General features: G+C 37.8%; 1 protein-coding gene across 1 annotated transcript in view; it reads right to left on the reverse strand.

Annotated features, from left to right (window-relative positions):
• The window catches only part of xkr4 (XK related 4), a 69,411-nt gene that overhangs the window by 12,602 nt on the left and 44,306 nt on the right, over positions 1 to 12,503 (reverse strand). Inside the window, exon 2 of the mRNA XM_051128572.1 lies at positions 8,693 to 8,892. Coding sequence (XP_050984529.1) covers positions 8,693 to 8,892 — 200 coding nt within the window. The remainder of the gene's footprint in view (positions 1 to 8,692; positions 8,893 to 12,503) is intronic.

The following is a 12,503-nucleotide window of genomic DNA, read 5'->3' on the forward strand; positions in this document are numbered from 1 at the left end:
AGCTACTAATGGGCTAGATTTAATCTAAGTGGGTTAAACACGTAAATAAGCTATTGAAAAAAAAAAAACACATGCAGTACAAACAAACACTAGATAGATAGACAGATAGATAGATAGACAGACAGACAGATAGACAGATATAAATATAGATAGATAGATTTTTATTTTTTATAGATTTCCTCGATAAACAACAACGAGGGTTTGATAAATGTTCTGTATAATTTTTAAGTGGGAAAGGTGGAACAAAAGAGCGCTAGTCATTTAAAGCGCGCCATTCGGACCATTTATCCACTCGGATCAAAGTTCAAATGGCGGCATGGCGTGAACTTACTTGAGCAGATGTGTTCACTCGCTGATGAGTCTCGGTCACTAAACAGCACTGTGAGATCCAGTGTGAAGCACTTGAATTCAGTAAAGAGGAGAAACACCCTGCGCAACGATACAGTCAAAAGGCTTTTTAATCTACAAATCACCATCATTTTCCATAGATTTACTGTAGTAACACAATGCTACTACTGCACAGTGGTATTGTCAGAAATGTGTGTATATTTGTGTCAAATTTTATTACATTATTAATGCAGACATGTAATATATTAACGGAGGAGTAATGTAATATAATTGCAGTGTTTTTTGCGATAAAGATATAGCGTTTATGCATTTGTACTAAATGTATTTAGACTACTGTTTTTCATACAAACACCTAGAAATCATTTTACATTTTTACCGTTGTACTGAGTTGCTATATTTGTGGTTTTAACTGTCATTATCATGAACTCTGGTTGATACTATGTAAGAGCAATGGTTAATTAAGGGAGAAGTCCACTTCCAGAACAAAAACTGACAGATAATTTACTCATCCCATTGTCATCCAAGATGTTCATGTCTTTTTTTCAGTCGTAAAGAAATTATGTTTTCTGAGGAAAACATTTCAGGAATTTTCTCCATATAGTGGACTTCTATGGTGGCTGTGAGTTTGAACTTCCAAAATGTAGTTTAAACACAGCTTCAAAAGGCTCTAAATGATCCCAGCCGAGGAAGAAGGGTCTTATCTAGTGAAACTGTTTTTTTTTTTTTTTTTATTAAATTTAGATACTTTTTAACCTCAAATGCTCGTCTAGCTTTGAGATGTGCATGCGTACTTTGTGCACTCCGGTTCAAGACAGTTAGGGTAGGTCGAAAGACTCCCATCTTATTTTCTCTTGAAGCTTCTCTTAAAACAAAATCGTCCTACATCGCTGCAGAAGTACCGACTCGGTGTTTACAAAGCGAATGTGCAAAGAAGGTCAAACGCCCTTCACAGAACAGCGATGTAGGATGATTTTGAAGTTGGAGGAGAAAATGAGATGGGAGTTTTTTGACACAACCTAACTCTCTTGAACTGGAGTGCACATGCACATCACAGAGCTAGACAAGACAAGCATTTGAGGTTAAAAAGCATATAAACTGTAAATGTTTGAATAAAATAACCGATTGCTTCACTAGATAAGAACCTTCTTCCTCAGCTGTGATCGTTTAGAGCCCTTTGAAGCTGCATTTAAACTGCATTTTTGGGCACCATAGCAGTAAATAATTTCTTTACGACTGAAGAAAGAAAAAACATGAACATCTTGAATGACAAGGGGGTGAGTAAAATTATGTGTACGATTTTGTTCTGAAAGTGAACATCTTTAAAATAAGCAAGGCTGGGCAAACAACTGCAAGTCATCCTTTCTGTCAAAATCTTCAGACATGTTTATGAAGACTGTTTTATGTACAGCATGCGTCGTCTTCTGCTTGTAAACAAGGCGCAGAACATCCGGGTTCAACATCAGAATGCCGGCTCCTGCTTTAACAGCGTCACACTATCGTGAATGCACGTCAGACTTATGAAATTAAGGTCGAACCACTGATGTCACATTTTAAAAATGTCCTTACTACCATTCTGGGCCTTGAGCGTGTATCTTAATTTGTGTTCTTAAGATAAACGAAGGTCTTACGGGTTTGGAACAACATGAGGGTGAGTAATTAATGACAGAATTTTTATTTTTTGGGTGAACTATCCCTTAAATATTGTAGTTTTATCTAAAAATTTGATTTGTGTGAGTAAAAAATGTAGCTGAAAGACTCTTAAAGAGCCCTGATGCTTCAGTGCTTATTTATTGAAAAAAAAAATTCAGCAAAATTAGTACAAAAATAGTAGTACGTGTGTGACAGGGGACACATTTGTGTTTATGGCCCACAGACAAAAATGACTGAAATATGAAAAATAACTAAAGAGGAGCAGTTGTTTCCTGTAGTCTTGAACAAAACAGTCCACTGGGTACATGTTATGAGCAAGGCTTTTTCCTGTGCTGAAGTGTTGCAGGAAATGCTTCGACTGAGTGGCCCATTATTTATGTGAGCAGGTAGAGAGATTTTATTTCTGGCTAGGGTCCAAAGAGAAGCTACGTAAGGGAAAATAGTGAGAAAAGATACGGCCCTACTGACTGACAGCGTCTTTTACTGCGACAGTTACTGCTGAAGTTAGGGAGGATGCATTTGCAGAGCGAACAAGGGACAGCCTGAGTAAGAGAAACACAAATCAAATGCGCCCTACATTTCACCACAGCGCGTCTGCCGCCCGCCATCAAATGGTACCCAAGTTGTTTCGTCTATTTAGAAGACATTGAGCTTTTGAATTATGACTGTACTGCTGGGTTAAATTTTTACACTTTGCTCAATGTTGTTTTTTGACTTGTAAGCGTAAGAGCGACAAATCTCAAAGGAAAGTCTCCGATGAAAGAGTTCGGAGCATCAGACGGCTCTCCGCTCTGCTCTACCAAACACCACGAGCAAAACTGCCTCCAGAACCGCTCCCACTGTCACACGGAGCAGACGCTCAGATCCTCACGCTCAAAAAAGAGGATATTCGCAGCTCTGTTGCATTAGGAGCCCAGGACCCCTGCTTTCATAAATCATTTCTCAGTCTTGATGGGAGAAAATTCTGACAGTCCCTGGGCACTTTTGTTTATGGAAGATTATGAAGAACAGAAGACAGCACATAAAGGCCCTGAAGCTTTAACTGCTAGGCAGGGCTCTGCAATCCACAAAGCACAAAAGCACAAATCAACAGAATAGCCATTTATGAACAGCTCTGGTAACATGACCATTTTTTACGAGTGTTGGTTAATGGGGGCCGACTGAAAGGTCACCACAATGTCAAGCTGAAGGTTTTAAAGTGTCCCATAAATCTACCCTAGTGTTCTTAGTAGCAATGAAAAACACGACAACACATTATCTTCTGTTCTAAAAGTCTGGCTCTGTGAAACTCCATAACCCGGTCCACTTATTCTTATTCAAGAGCCACCTACTTATACAGAAAGAGACTTAGGTATTGGGTATTTGTCAATATGAATCTAGCACTACCTTATTAACACAACATTGCTTCCCAATAGACTGATAAAAGCCTGTGAATCTTGAAATCTGAAAGTAGCATAGCAACCAGTCCATTGGGGGTGTACTTCCTGTAGAATAACATAACTTGTTGCTTAAAGGGATAGATCAACCAAGATAAAAGTTACCCCATGATTTACTCGCCCTTAAGCCATCCTAGGTGTATTCGACTTTCTTCTTCAGATGAATACTATTGGAGTTATATTAAAAAATGTCCTGACTTTTCCAGGCTTTATAAAGGCTTTCTGAAGTGATGCGATTGTATTTATTTGTGATCAATCCAAACGTATTTTAATAGACTGAATCGTGCACCGCACTCTGTAGGTCTTTTGAAGGTTTTTTGCAAAATACTTGATAATGTCAAATTGAACATTGTTAAAACAACAATTACGATATTATCGCAGACGATATATATCGCACACCCCTAGCAGGACGCAGGCAAACACAGTGATGAATGCAGAAGTGACAAACGCAGAAGAGCAGTGGAGAGAGCATAGCAAATACTGGTCACGAATTAGAAGTACAAAACAAGGATTTGTAAAGAAAAATGTTGATTGGCGCTGAGAGCCTAGTGGGCAGTGCACCGACATTCAGCGTTGTTGCGCTACAGGCGTCCCAAGTTCGAATCCTGGCTCGTGGACCTTTCCTGATCCCACCCCCTTCCCACTTCGCTTTCTGTCAGCTATGATCTGTCCTATCATAATAAAGGCAAAAGGCCAAAAATAAATAAATAAATAAAAAAAAAGAAAAAACATTGTCTGAGGATTTTGATATAAGCCAAGAGGAGAGGTTTTCCTTTGCTGTAATCAAAACTTGGTTTGCAAGAAACCAGCATATTCTCACCGGAGCTTACGTTACACCTACACACTACATCATTCACTGGAATGCCACTCTCTCGTGAGCGTGCGTTTGACAGTTAGTGAAAGCTAAAGATTATGGTTTATAAAGATTAAATATGGATATTCTTCTTACACAAATGCATCGATTCACTTCAGAAGACCTTTATTAACCTCACAGAGGTGTGTGGAGTACTTTTTATGACGGATAAATGCACTTTATTGAACTTCAAAATCTCAAAACCCATTCACTGCCATTACAAAGCTTAGAAGAGCCAGGACATTTTTTCATATAACTCCAATTATATTCGTCTAAAAGAAGAAAGTCATATACATCTAGGATGGCTTGAGGGTGAGTAAATCATAGGGTAATTTTCATTTTTGGGTGAACTATCCCTATCAGTATCTGGTCCCAACTCTAGCCAGTCCCAAGTTATTTCCTGAAAACACTGGTGTACATCTGTCACTTGAACCACACTGGTTCAGCAAAACAGAATTCTCTTTAGTTACATCAAAAGGAGTAATAAATCCTGCTAGTGAATAATTTTGAGACTGAACATGCCATCTGATGGCTTCTGATTTTATAGGTCCACAAGTCATCACTAACAAGAAACCTTGCTTCCTACCACAGGCTGAGAGCTGTAGTTCTAACTATGTACGTTTGTGAAGCTGTTCATGAACAAATGTTCATTAAAACTGTTTTTGCAATACAATGAATCATCAAACTACATAGGTAATGACAGAACTTGTGACCAAACAATGCTTTTGGGAAACACATCCCAGATCTGAGCATGTGATGATTTTGGCATGTTTTTGTGTACTGTAACAGACCAATTGGTAAAGTTGCTGCTGGTAGGATGTTAAAAAGTACACTGTCAGAAATTGTGCAATATTTGTACATGTAGGTCACTGGAGCAGTAACCTTAAATGGACATCTCTTTCCCTAAAAGGTGCATATTTATGCCTTACAGTAGTAATATGCACCCCCTGTTCGAAAAAAAAAAAAAAAAAAAACAGCATGCTGATTAGGTATGTTTTGAAGCATGGCTGCTGGTTTGAGCTGGTTTAAACTGGTCCTTAGCTGGTCATGTGCTGGTCGTGAGCTGGTTTAAGCTGGTCATGTGCTGGTCATGAGCTGGTTTAAGCTGGTCATGTGCTGGCCCTAAGCTGGTACTGGTAAATGAAGTCTTGAATTGAATGCTAAAAACCAGCGACCAGTGTGCGTCAAACCGGATTGCTTCAGAACTTCTAGATGTGGCGCTGCAGGCTTAAAACATTGACAACGAAATGGTGTGTACAGTATACTGTAGTGCATGTTTTCATATCATTACTAAGTGATGAATTTGTTGACTAGATGCTGCATTAGTGGAGAAAGGACATCAGTATACTTTACCCGTTTGGTGATCAAATGAAGTCTTGAATTGAATGCGACGCGTCCAGTGTGCATGATACCGGATTGCTGCGAGAACTTCTAGATGTGGCGCTGCACTTTTGCCCGTTGTGTGACTAACATATTTTTACATTTTGATTAGATAACCACAAATGTTCTAGAATAGAAGCAGTTAAATTGTGAAAGTACACAATATCCATATGTATGCAATTTCAATTCTGTGGCCTTTTTGTAGATATTTAAAGATGGCCATCTTCAGCTTGATTGTTGATGTAATGGTAACACTTTACAATATGAGTCCATTTGTAACATTAAGATTGATAAAAGCTGTAGAATAGAAGTATTGTTCCTTGTTAAAGTGTGTTAATTTCAGCATTTACTGATATATTTTAAAAATTTTAGTTGCTTTTGTTAACATTAATGAACAATGAACTAACTGTAATGATCAATATATGATTAATATTAATATTTTTATTTATTTACAAAGTATGGTTCAGTAGGCTACTTTTTTTTTTTTTTATAGTAGAGCACTATTTATTTTCCGTTCAGTATCCATTTTAAAAACTATCGGTCAATTAATCGGTATCAGCCTGTGTGGTCCAACCTAGTTATCGGTATTTGTAAAATCCAATATCGGTCAACCTCTAGTAAATAATGTACAAAGATGTCCCTTCTCTGAATGTGCTGCCCCAGTTACGTGCTGTTGTATCCCTAATGGTACAATGTTTGTATTTTTGTCTGAGAGTGTAGCCATATATTCTAAAGAAATGCATTTTGAAGATATTTCACTATGCGGTAGATGTTTTTCCAGTGAATATTTTGTGGAGGGCCCTTAAAAGCATAAATGGATCTGTAACAGGACTGTCTCCTGCCTTTGACATCACAACAGGAGTTACTATTGTGAAGAGTTTGGGAGTGCAAGCAATTTTGTGGTGTCATTCACCAAATAGTGTTGTCAGAATGTCACTTTCCTGCAGCTCCACTCTTCCTGAGCAGACTACGCTTAAGTTAAGAAAACCCTTAGTGATAAAATATATATATATAATAATAATAATTTAAGGTGTCTTATCCTAAGGGTTTTGCTGAAAACAGGTCTTGGTGATTAGAAAAAAAAATGTCTGGATCTCAGTACCCAAGAGCAAAGATGGCATATTTGAAATCACATTCTTCTAGAGGGTCATATGTCAGCCAAGTAACTGTCATTAAAATGAATGAGAATGCTAACGGATAGCTTTCTCCAGGTATTTTAGAACTGCTTGCATCAGATGGTGGATAAACGGACTGTGGCTGACACTACAGGATTTAAAACATCAAGTGATATAAACAACTTGAGTTTTATGAGCTGATCACTAAACAATGCCATAAAACAGTTCCTATTACTATGTTCCATGTTACTATGCTGTATCATTTGCACAGCTGGTTTTCACCATATTCAAAAACGATGTGTCTCCAAAAAGGCATCCAAACAAAATCGCATTGGTTTAAAGACTTGCTTTTCCCCCTATAAATTCACAATTTTGGCAACACTCTTGAAAAAGCACTCTGCTTCACTCCCTTGCAGCAGTCTTTTATGTTCAGTGGCAGTTGAGTTTTTCTCACTCTCTGTCCCTCTCCATCACTGTTATATGGACAGGATGAGATGTGTAAAGTGAAGGATGACAGTAAACCTGGGAGTTCTCTCTTTTCAGCATGTCCTACCCTCACCCTTACAAAGAAGTATGGCAGCTAGACCATTGTTATAGTATCCAAAAAGAAGAATCTAGACTAAAAAAATGTTGGGATCCCTGTTGGGTTGCTTTTGTCCTAGCCTCACTGAACTTGTTAGGCTGGTATGTTTTGCTGGTTTTAAAGGGCATTTGGACACTTATCAACTGGTCAGTTTGGAAACCCAGCTGGTTGCTTTCAAACCAAGTAGCATTCTCTCAGTCAGCACAGTGAATTCACATTCGTATGACCAAACTTGAACATGAACAAAATCTGAAATGACTGGATTTCGCCAAGCAATGGTAAATGTGACCGCCCCTTTAAGTGAAACAATGGAAGTCCATGAGTCCATCTTCTTGATGTAGTAAAACAAACATACAGTTGAGGTCAAAAGTTTTCATACACCATGTAGAATCTGCAAGATGTTAATTATTTTGCCAAATTAAGAGGGATCATACAAAAATCATGTTATTTTTTTTTTTTTATTTAGTACTGACCTGAATAAGATATTTCACATAGAAGATGTTTAAAAACAGTCCACAAGAGAAAAAAAGTTGCATTTAGAAGAATGACCCAGTTCAAAAGTTTACATACACTTGATTCTTAATACTGTGTTGTTACCTGAATGATCCACAGCTGTTTTTTTTTTTTTGGTTTGTTTGTTTAGTAATAGTTGTTCATGAGTCCCTTGTTTGTCCTGAACAGTTAAACTGCCTGCTGTTCTTCAGAAAAATCCTTCAGGTCCCACAAATTCTTTGTTTTTTCAGCATTTTTGTGTATTTGAGCCAGGGGGTGAAAACTTTTTGAATTTGAAGGTAAATTTAATTTATTTTGTCTTCTCGGAAACATGCATCTTCTGTAGATTCTGAAGGGCAGTACTAAATGAAAAAAATATTATATTTAGCAAAATAACAAAAATGTACACAACTTCATTCTGTTCAAAAGTTTTCACCCCCGGCTCTTAATGCATCATTTTTCTATCTGAAGCATCAGTGAGCATTTGTACCTTCTGTAATAGTTGCATATGAGTCCCTCAGTTGTTGAGAAGATTGATCTCAAAATTATACAGCCATTATCGGAAAGGGTTCAAATACACAAAAAGGCTGAAAAACCAAAGAATTTGTAAGCCTTGAAGGATTTTTCTGAATAACAGCGAGCGGACTATATGTGTATGTAAATGTCTTTATGTGAAATATCTTATTCAGGTCAGTACTAAATAAAAAATAACATGCATTTTATATGATCCCTCTTATTTTGGTAAAATAATTAACCTTTTTGCAGATTCTGCAAGGTGTATGTTAACTTTTGACCTCAACTGTAATTGTGTTTGAGTGTGCTTGTGTTGTGTTACCTTGCACAGCCTGGAGTTTGTGAGTCTGTATGATGATACAGAGCTGGAGCACCAGCTGAGGTGCGCTCTCCAGGAACGTGGCCAGAAGGTGGAGCATGCTGACGTCCGCATACTCGTACACCATCCTCCAGTAAAACCTCCAGCGGTCATTCTCTCCGCTCTGCCTGCTCCTGATGCCCAGATAGATGGTGTGGAAGTACCTGTCCGAGACACAAAGAAAACCCTTTTAAAACCTCTCTGAACTCCCGCTGAACTCTCAATGACAGGGCAGAATCAGCTACTGCGACTCTCGTCTAGAATATCTCAATGTTTTGTCTGGTTCTCTTTTCAGTGTGACCTTACAACCGGACAGACTGTTCCAGGCTATGTTGTTCTCCGTGCTGTTTTATAAACAAGATCTGCTGTGGATGCACCCGTTTTGAACTGCTGATGAATTATATTATTTAATGTCAAAGCTGATGAGTCAACACAATATTTCAAAATGATTCCAACCAAAAATGGAACATTATGTCATTGTACTATGAACAGTTAAACACTGAATCATTTACAATATGTGTAGATAATTTCCACAAAAAGTGCACAAATTTGGGCCTTAATTTTTAGTGTGTTTATGTTTTCTTTTCTTTGACATATCATGAAAATCTTTTTCCATGCTTAAGTGCTATAATTGGGTCCCCAGTGCATCTACCAACCCAGAAAATGTGAAAAAGAACAACCCAGTCATTTTCTTTTTTGATAAGTCTTTCTCTGCAAGCTTGTGAAAAAAAGGCTGCTCAGATTTCGCTACCCCTGTGATGAGAAAGGGGATGTTATTATAATATTACCGCCCTTTAATCTGCGCGTTTCTATCCACGCTGCCGCCATTGTGTTTTCGCAAACGACAACGGTGTACCAGTTCTAACGCCATGGGGAAACTTCGAGCAAAGTATGCTAACTGTTCTATCATTGGCTGCACAGAACACTATTTAGAGTCCCAACCTCAGAGGAGACAAGAGAGCAGTGGATTTATTGATTTATTGTATTATTACTGTATATTACACTGCACAGATCACACATAGATCTAATATAAACATGCGATTTCTTTCCCAACTGTTTACCTTCAAAGATATAACCGACTGTTTTTGTAACTCATTTGTGTTTTAACATAAACCTGTTTGTATTTGGCAGTTTAAGCGCAATGAGACGTGAAACAGAATGTACTTAGTTTAGTACTCACATGCCGTGTGACAGCCGCTTTCTGTGTGCGTGTTTTGTATGTGTGCGCTCAGAAAACCCTAAATCAGAAGTTTAAACTAATATGCTATATTTTTTTGTTTGTTTGTTTAAAAGTAGAGGCTCTGTTTTCTTTATTTTGATGTACTGGATGTTCAGATATTCATACAAAATAATCTAGGCGCCATTAAATTTTAGTAAAAAAAACAAAAACAAAAGGCATCTGAAAAGGCTGGCAACTGTTCAAAAACACTGGCGGGGAAGGAGTTAAAGGAGAAGTTCCCTTACAGAATGAAAATTTCCTAACAATTTAATCACCTCCGTGTCTGTCTTTCTTCAGTCTATAAGACATTTTTAAGAAAACATGGATATGGATTTTTCTCCATATAGTTGACTTCAGTCGGGATCAGTGGGGTCAAGGTCCAAATTGCAGTTTCAATGCATCTTCAAAGGGCTTTACATTATCCCAGCCGAGGAATAAGGGTCTTGTTTAGCGAAACAATCTGTCATTTTCTAAGAAAAATACAAATGTATTTAACCACAAATTCTCGTCTTGAATTAACTCGACCTAACACAGTACCAACCCAGTGTTTACAAAGCGAATGTGCAAAGAAAGTCAAATGCACTTTACAAAAAAAAGGGTAAAACAATGATGTTGGATGATTTTACAGTTGGAGGAGAAAATGAGATGGAGTTTTTCGCCCTACCCTACCTTTTTGAACCAGAGTACATAGATGAAGAACTAACCATGCGTGACTTTTCCAATGTAATTACGTAATGCGTGAAGACATGCATTTTGAACTTCCAAAATGCAGTTTAAATGCAGCTTCAAAGGGCTCTAAACAATCCCAACCGAGGAAGAAGGGTCTTATCTAGCGAAACGATTGGTCATTCTTTTCGAAAAATACAAATTTTTATACTTTTTAAGCACAAAAGTTCTTGTAGCACAGGCTCCGGGATGCACGTCCATGATGCTACAAATTAGTAATGGGTCGTTCTTGAATGATTGTTTCATTTTGAACAAATCTTTAATGTGACTCGGGAAGAACGAGTCGTCTCGGGGAGTGATTCGTTCAGTCGCGCATGCGCAACATCCTATTAGGTTCTGTACTGGAATTAGTTCACCTGTTTGGAGTCTTCTGGTTTTTCGAGTCATTCGTTCATCTTATGGGGCTGTCACATGATGAACGAACGACTCAAACCTGAAAACTTGTCAGATAAGAGGTGAGGTGAGCATAGACTAAAGACCCAGGTAAACAATGAATTAATCTTTTCTGTTTCTTATAGCATTATAGTTTTGTCTTGTTTGTAGTGTGATCAACGTTTGTGTAAGCAGTAGATGTGTCAGGGAAGTAACACGTAACATTTTAATTATATTTTGCTAAAATTAACGAAATGACTCGAAAAAAGATTCATTTCGCTGAACAAGACTCAAAGGTCCGAGTCTGTAAAATGATCCGAACTTCCCATCATTACTACGAAATCACGTGTAAGTTCATCGTCTGTGTACTGAGTTTGGCGAAAAACTCCATCTTATTTTCTCCTACAACTTGAGAGGAGGACATCGTTGTTCCTTTTTGTTTGTAAACAGCGTTTACAAACTTACTTGCACTTTCTTAGTCTTTGCGCGTTCACTTTGTAAACACTGGGTCTGTGGTTCCACCTACGTTCCGCGTGACCTTTCGACATGATTCAATAGTAAGCAGCGTCTTGAACACGCATCCCAGAGCCTGTGCTACACAAGATTTTGTGCTTAAAAAGTATAAAAAAATTTATTTTCCGAAAAAAATTGGCTGATTGTTTCGCTAGATAAGACCCTTCTTCCTCGGCTGGGATCGTTTAGAGCCCTTTAAAACTGCATTTAAACTACATTTTGGAAGTTCAAAATTGAGGCACCAATGATGTCCATTATATGAAGAAAAATCCTGAAATGCTTTCCTCAAAAACCATAATTTCTGCACGACTGAAGACAGAAAGACATGAACATTTTGGATGACAAAGGGGTGAGTAAATTATTTGTGAATTGTTGTTCTGGAAGTGGAGTTTTCCTTTAATTTTTTTGCGACTGAAGAAAGACAGGCACGAACATCTTGGATGACATGGAGGTAAGTAAATTATCAAGACATTTTCATTCCGAAAGTGAACTTCTCCTTTAATATCTCTTAGGTCAGACAAGCCAAGATTCCTATTTTAACACGCAACTACAGACATGTGACATCTTTAAAACAAGCTACCCTTTATGCCAGATAACCCTGTGTGTCTAATAGTTCTCACAACAAAACCACAGGATGTGTGTCAGCAACACTTTTAAAAAAGCCATGGGACACCGAAGGGTTCTGTATAAATGGAAAGTGCCTGTAACTATTACATTAAAAGAAAGTAAAGAAACTAAATTATTCAAGGTTTTGTGAGTGAATCTTGGTGAGGACGTCTGCGTTTGGAAGTAACTCACCACTTCATGGGCCTTTCTGCCCCTTTAGGCATAAAAAGCTTTTAATTTGCTTGAAATAAAGTGAAAAAGTTCCTGTGCAAAAACGGACTAATTATCACATCTATATTTACCTTTCTAATCTTATGATCCAAATGTAAACTTAAATGT

The sequence above is a fragment of the Labeo rohita genome, chromosome 2 (genome assembly GCF_022985175.1).
Source record: "Labeo rohita strain BAU-BD-2019 chromosome 2, IGBB_LRoh.1.0, whole genome shotgun sequence".
Taxonomy (NCBI): domain Eukaryota; kingdom Metazoa; phylum Chordata; class Actinopteri; order Cypriniformes; family Cyprinidae; genus Labeo; species Labeo rohita.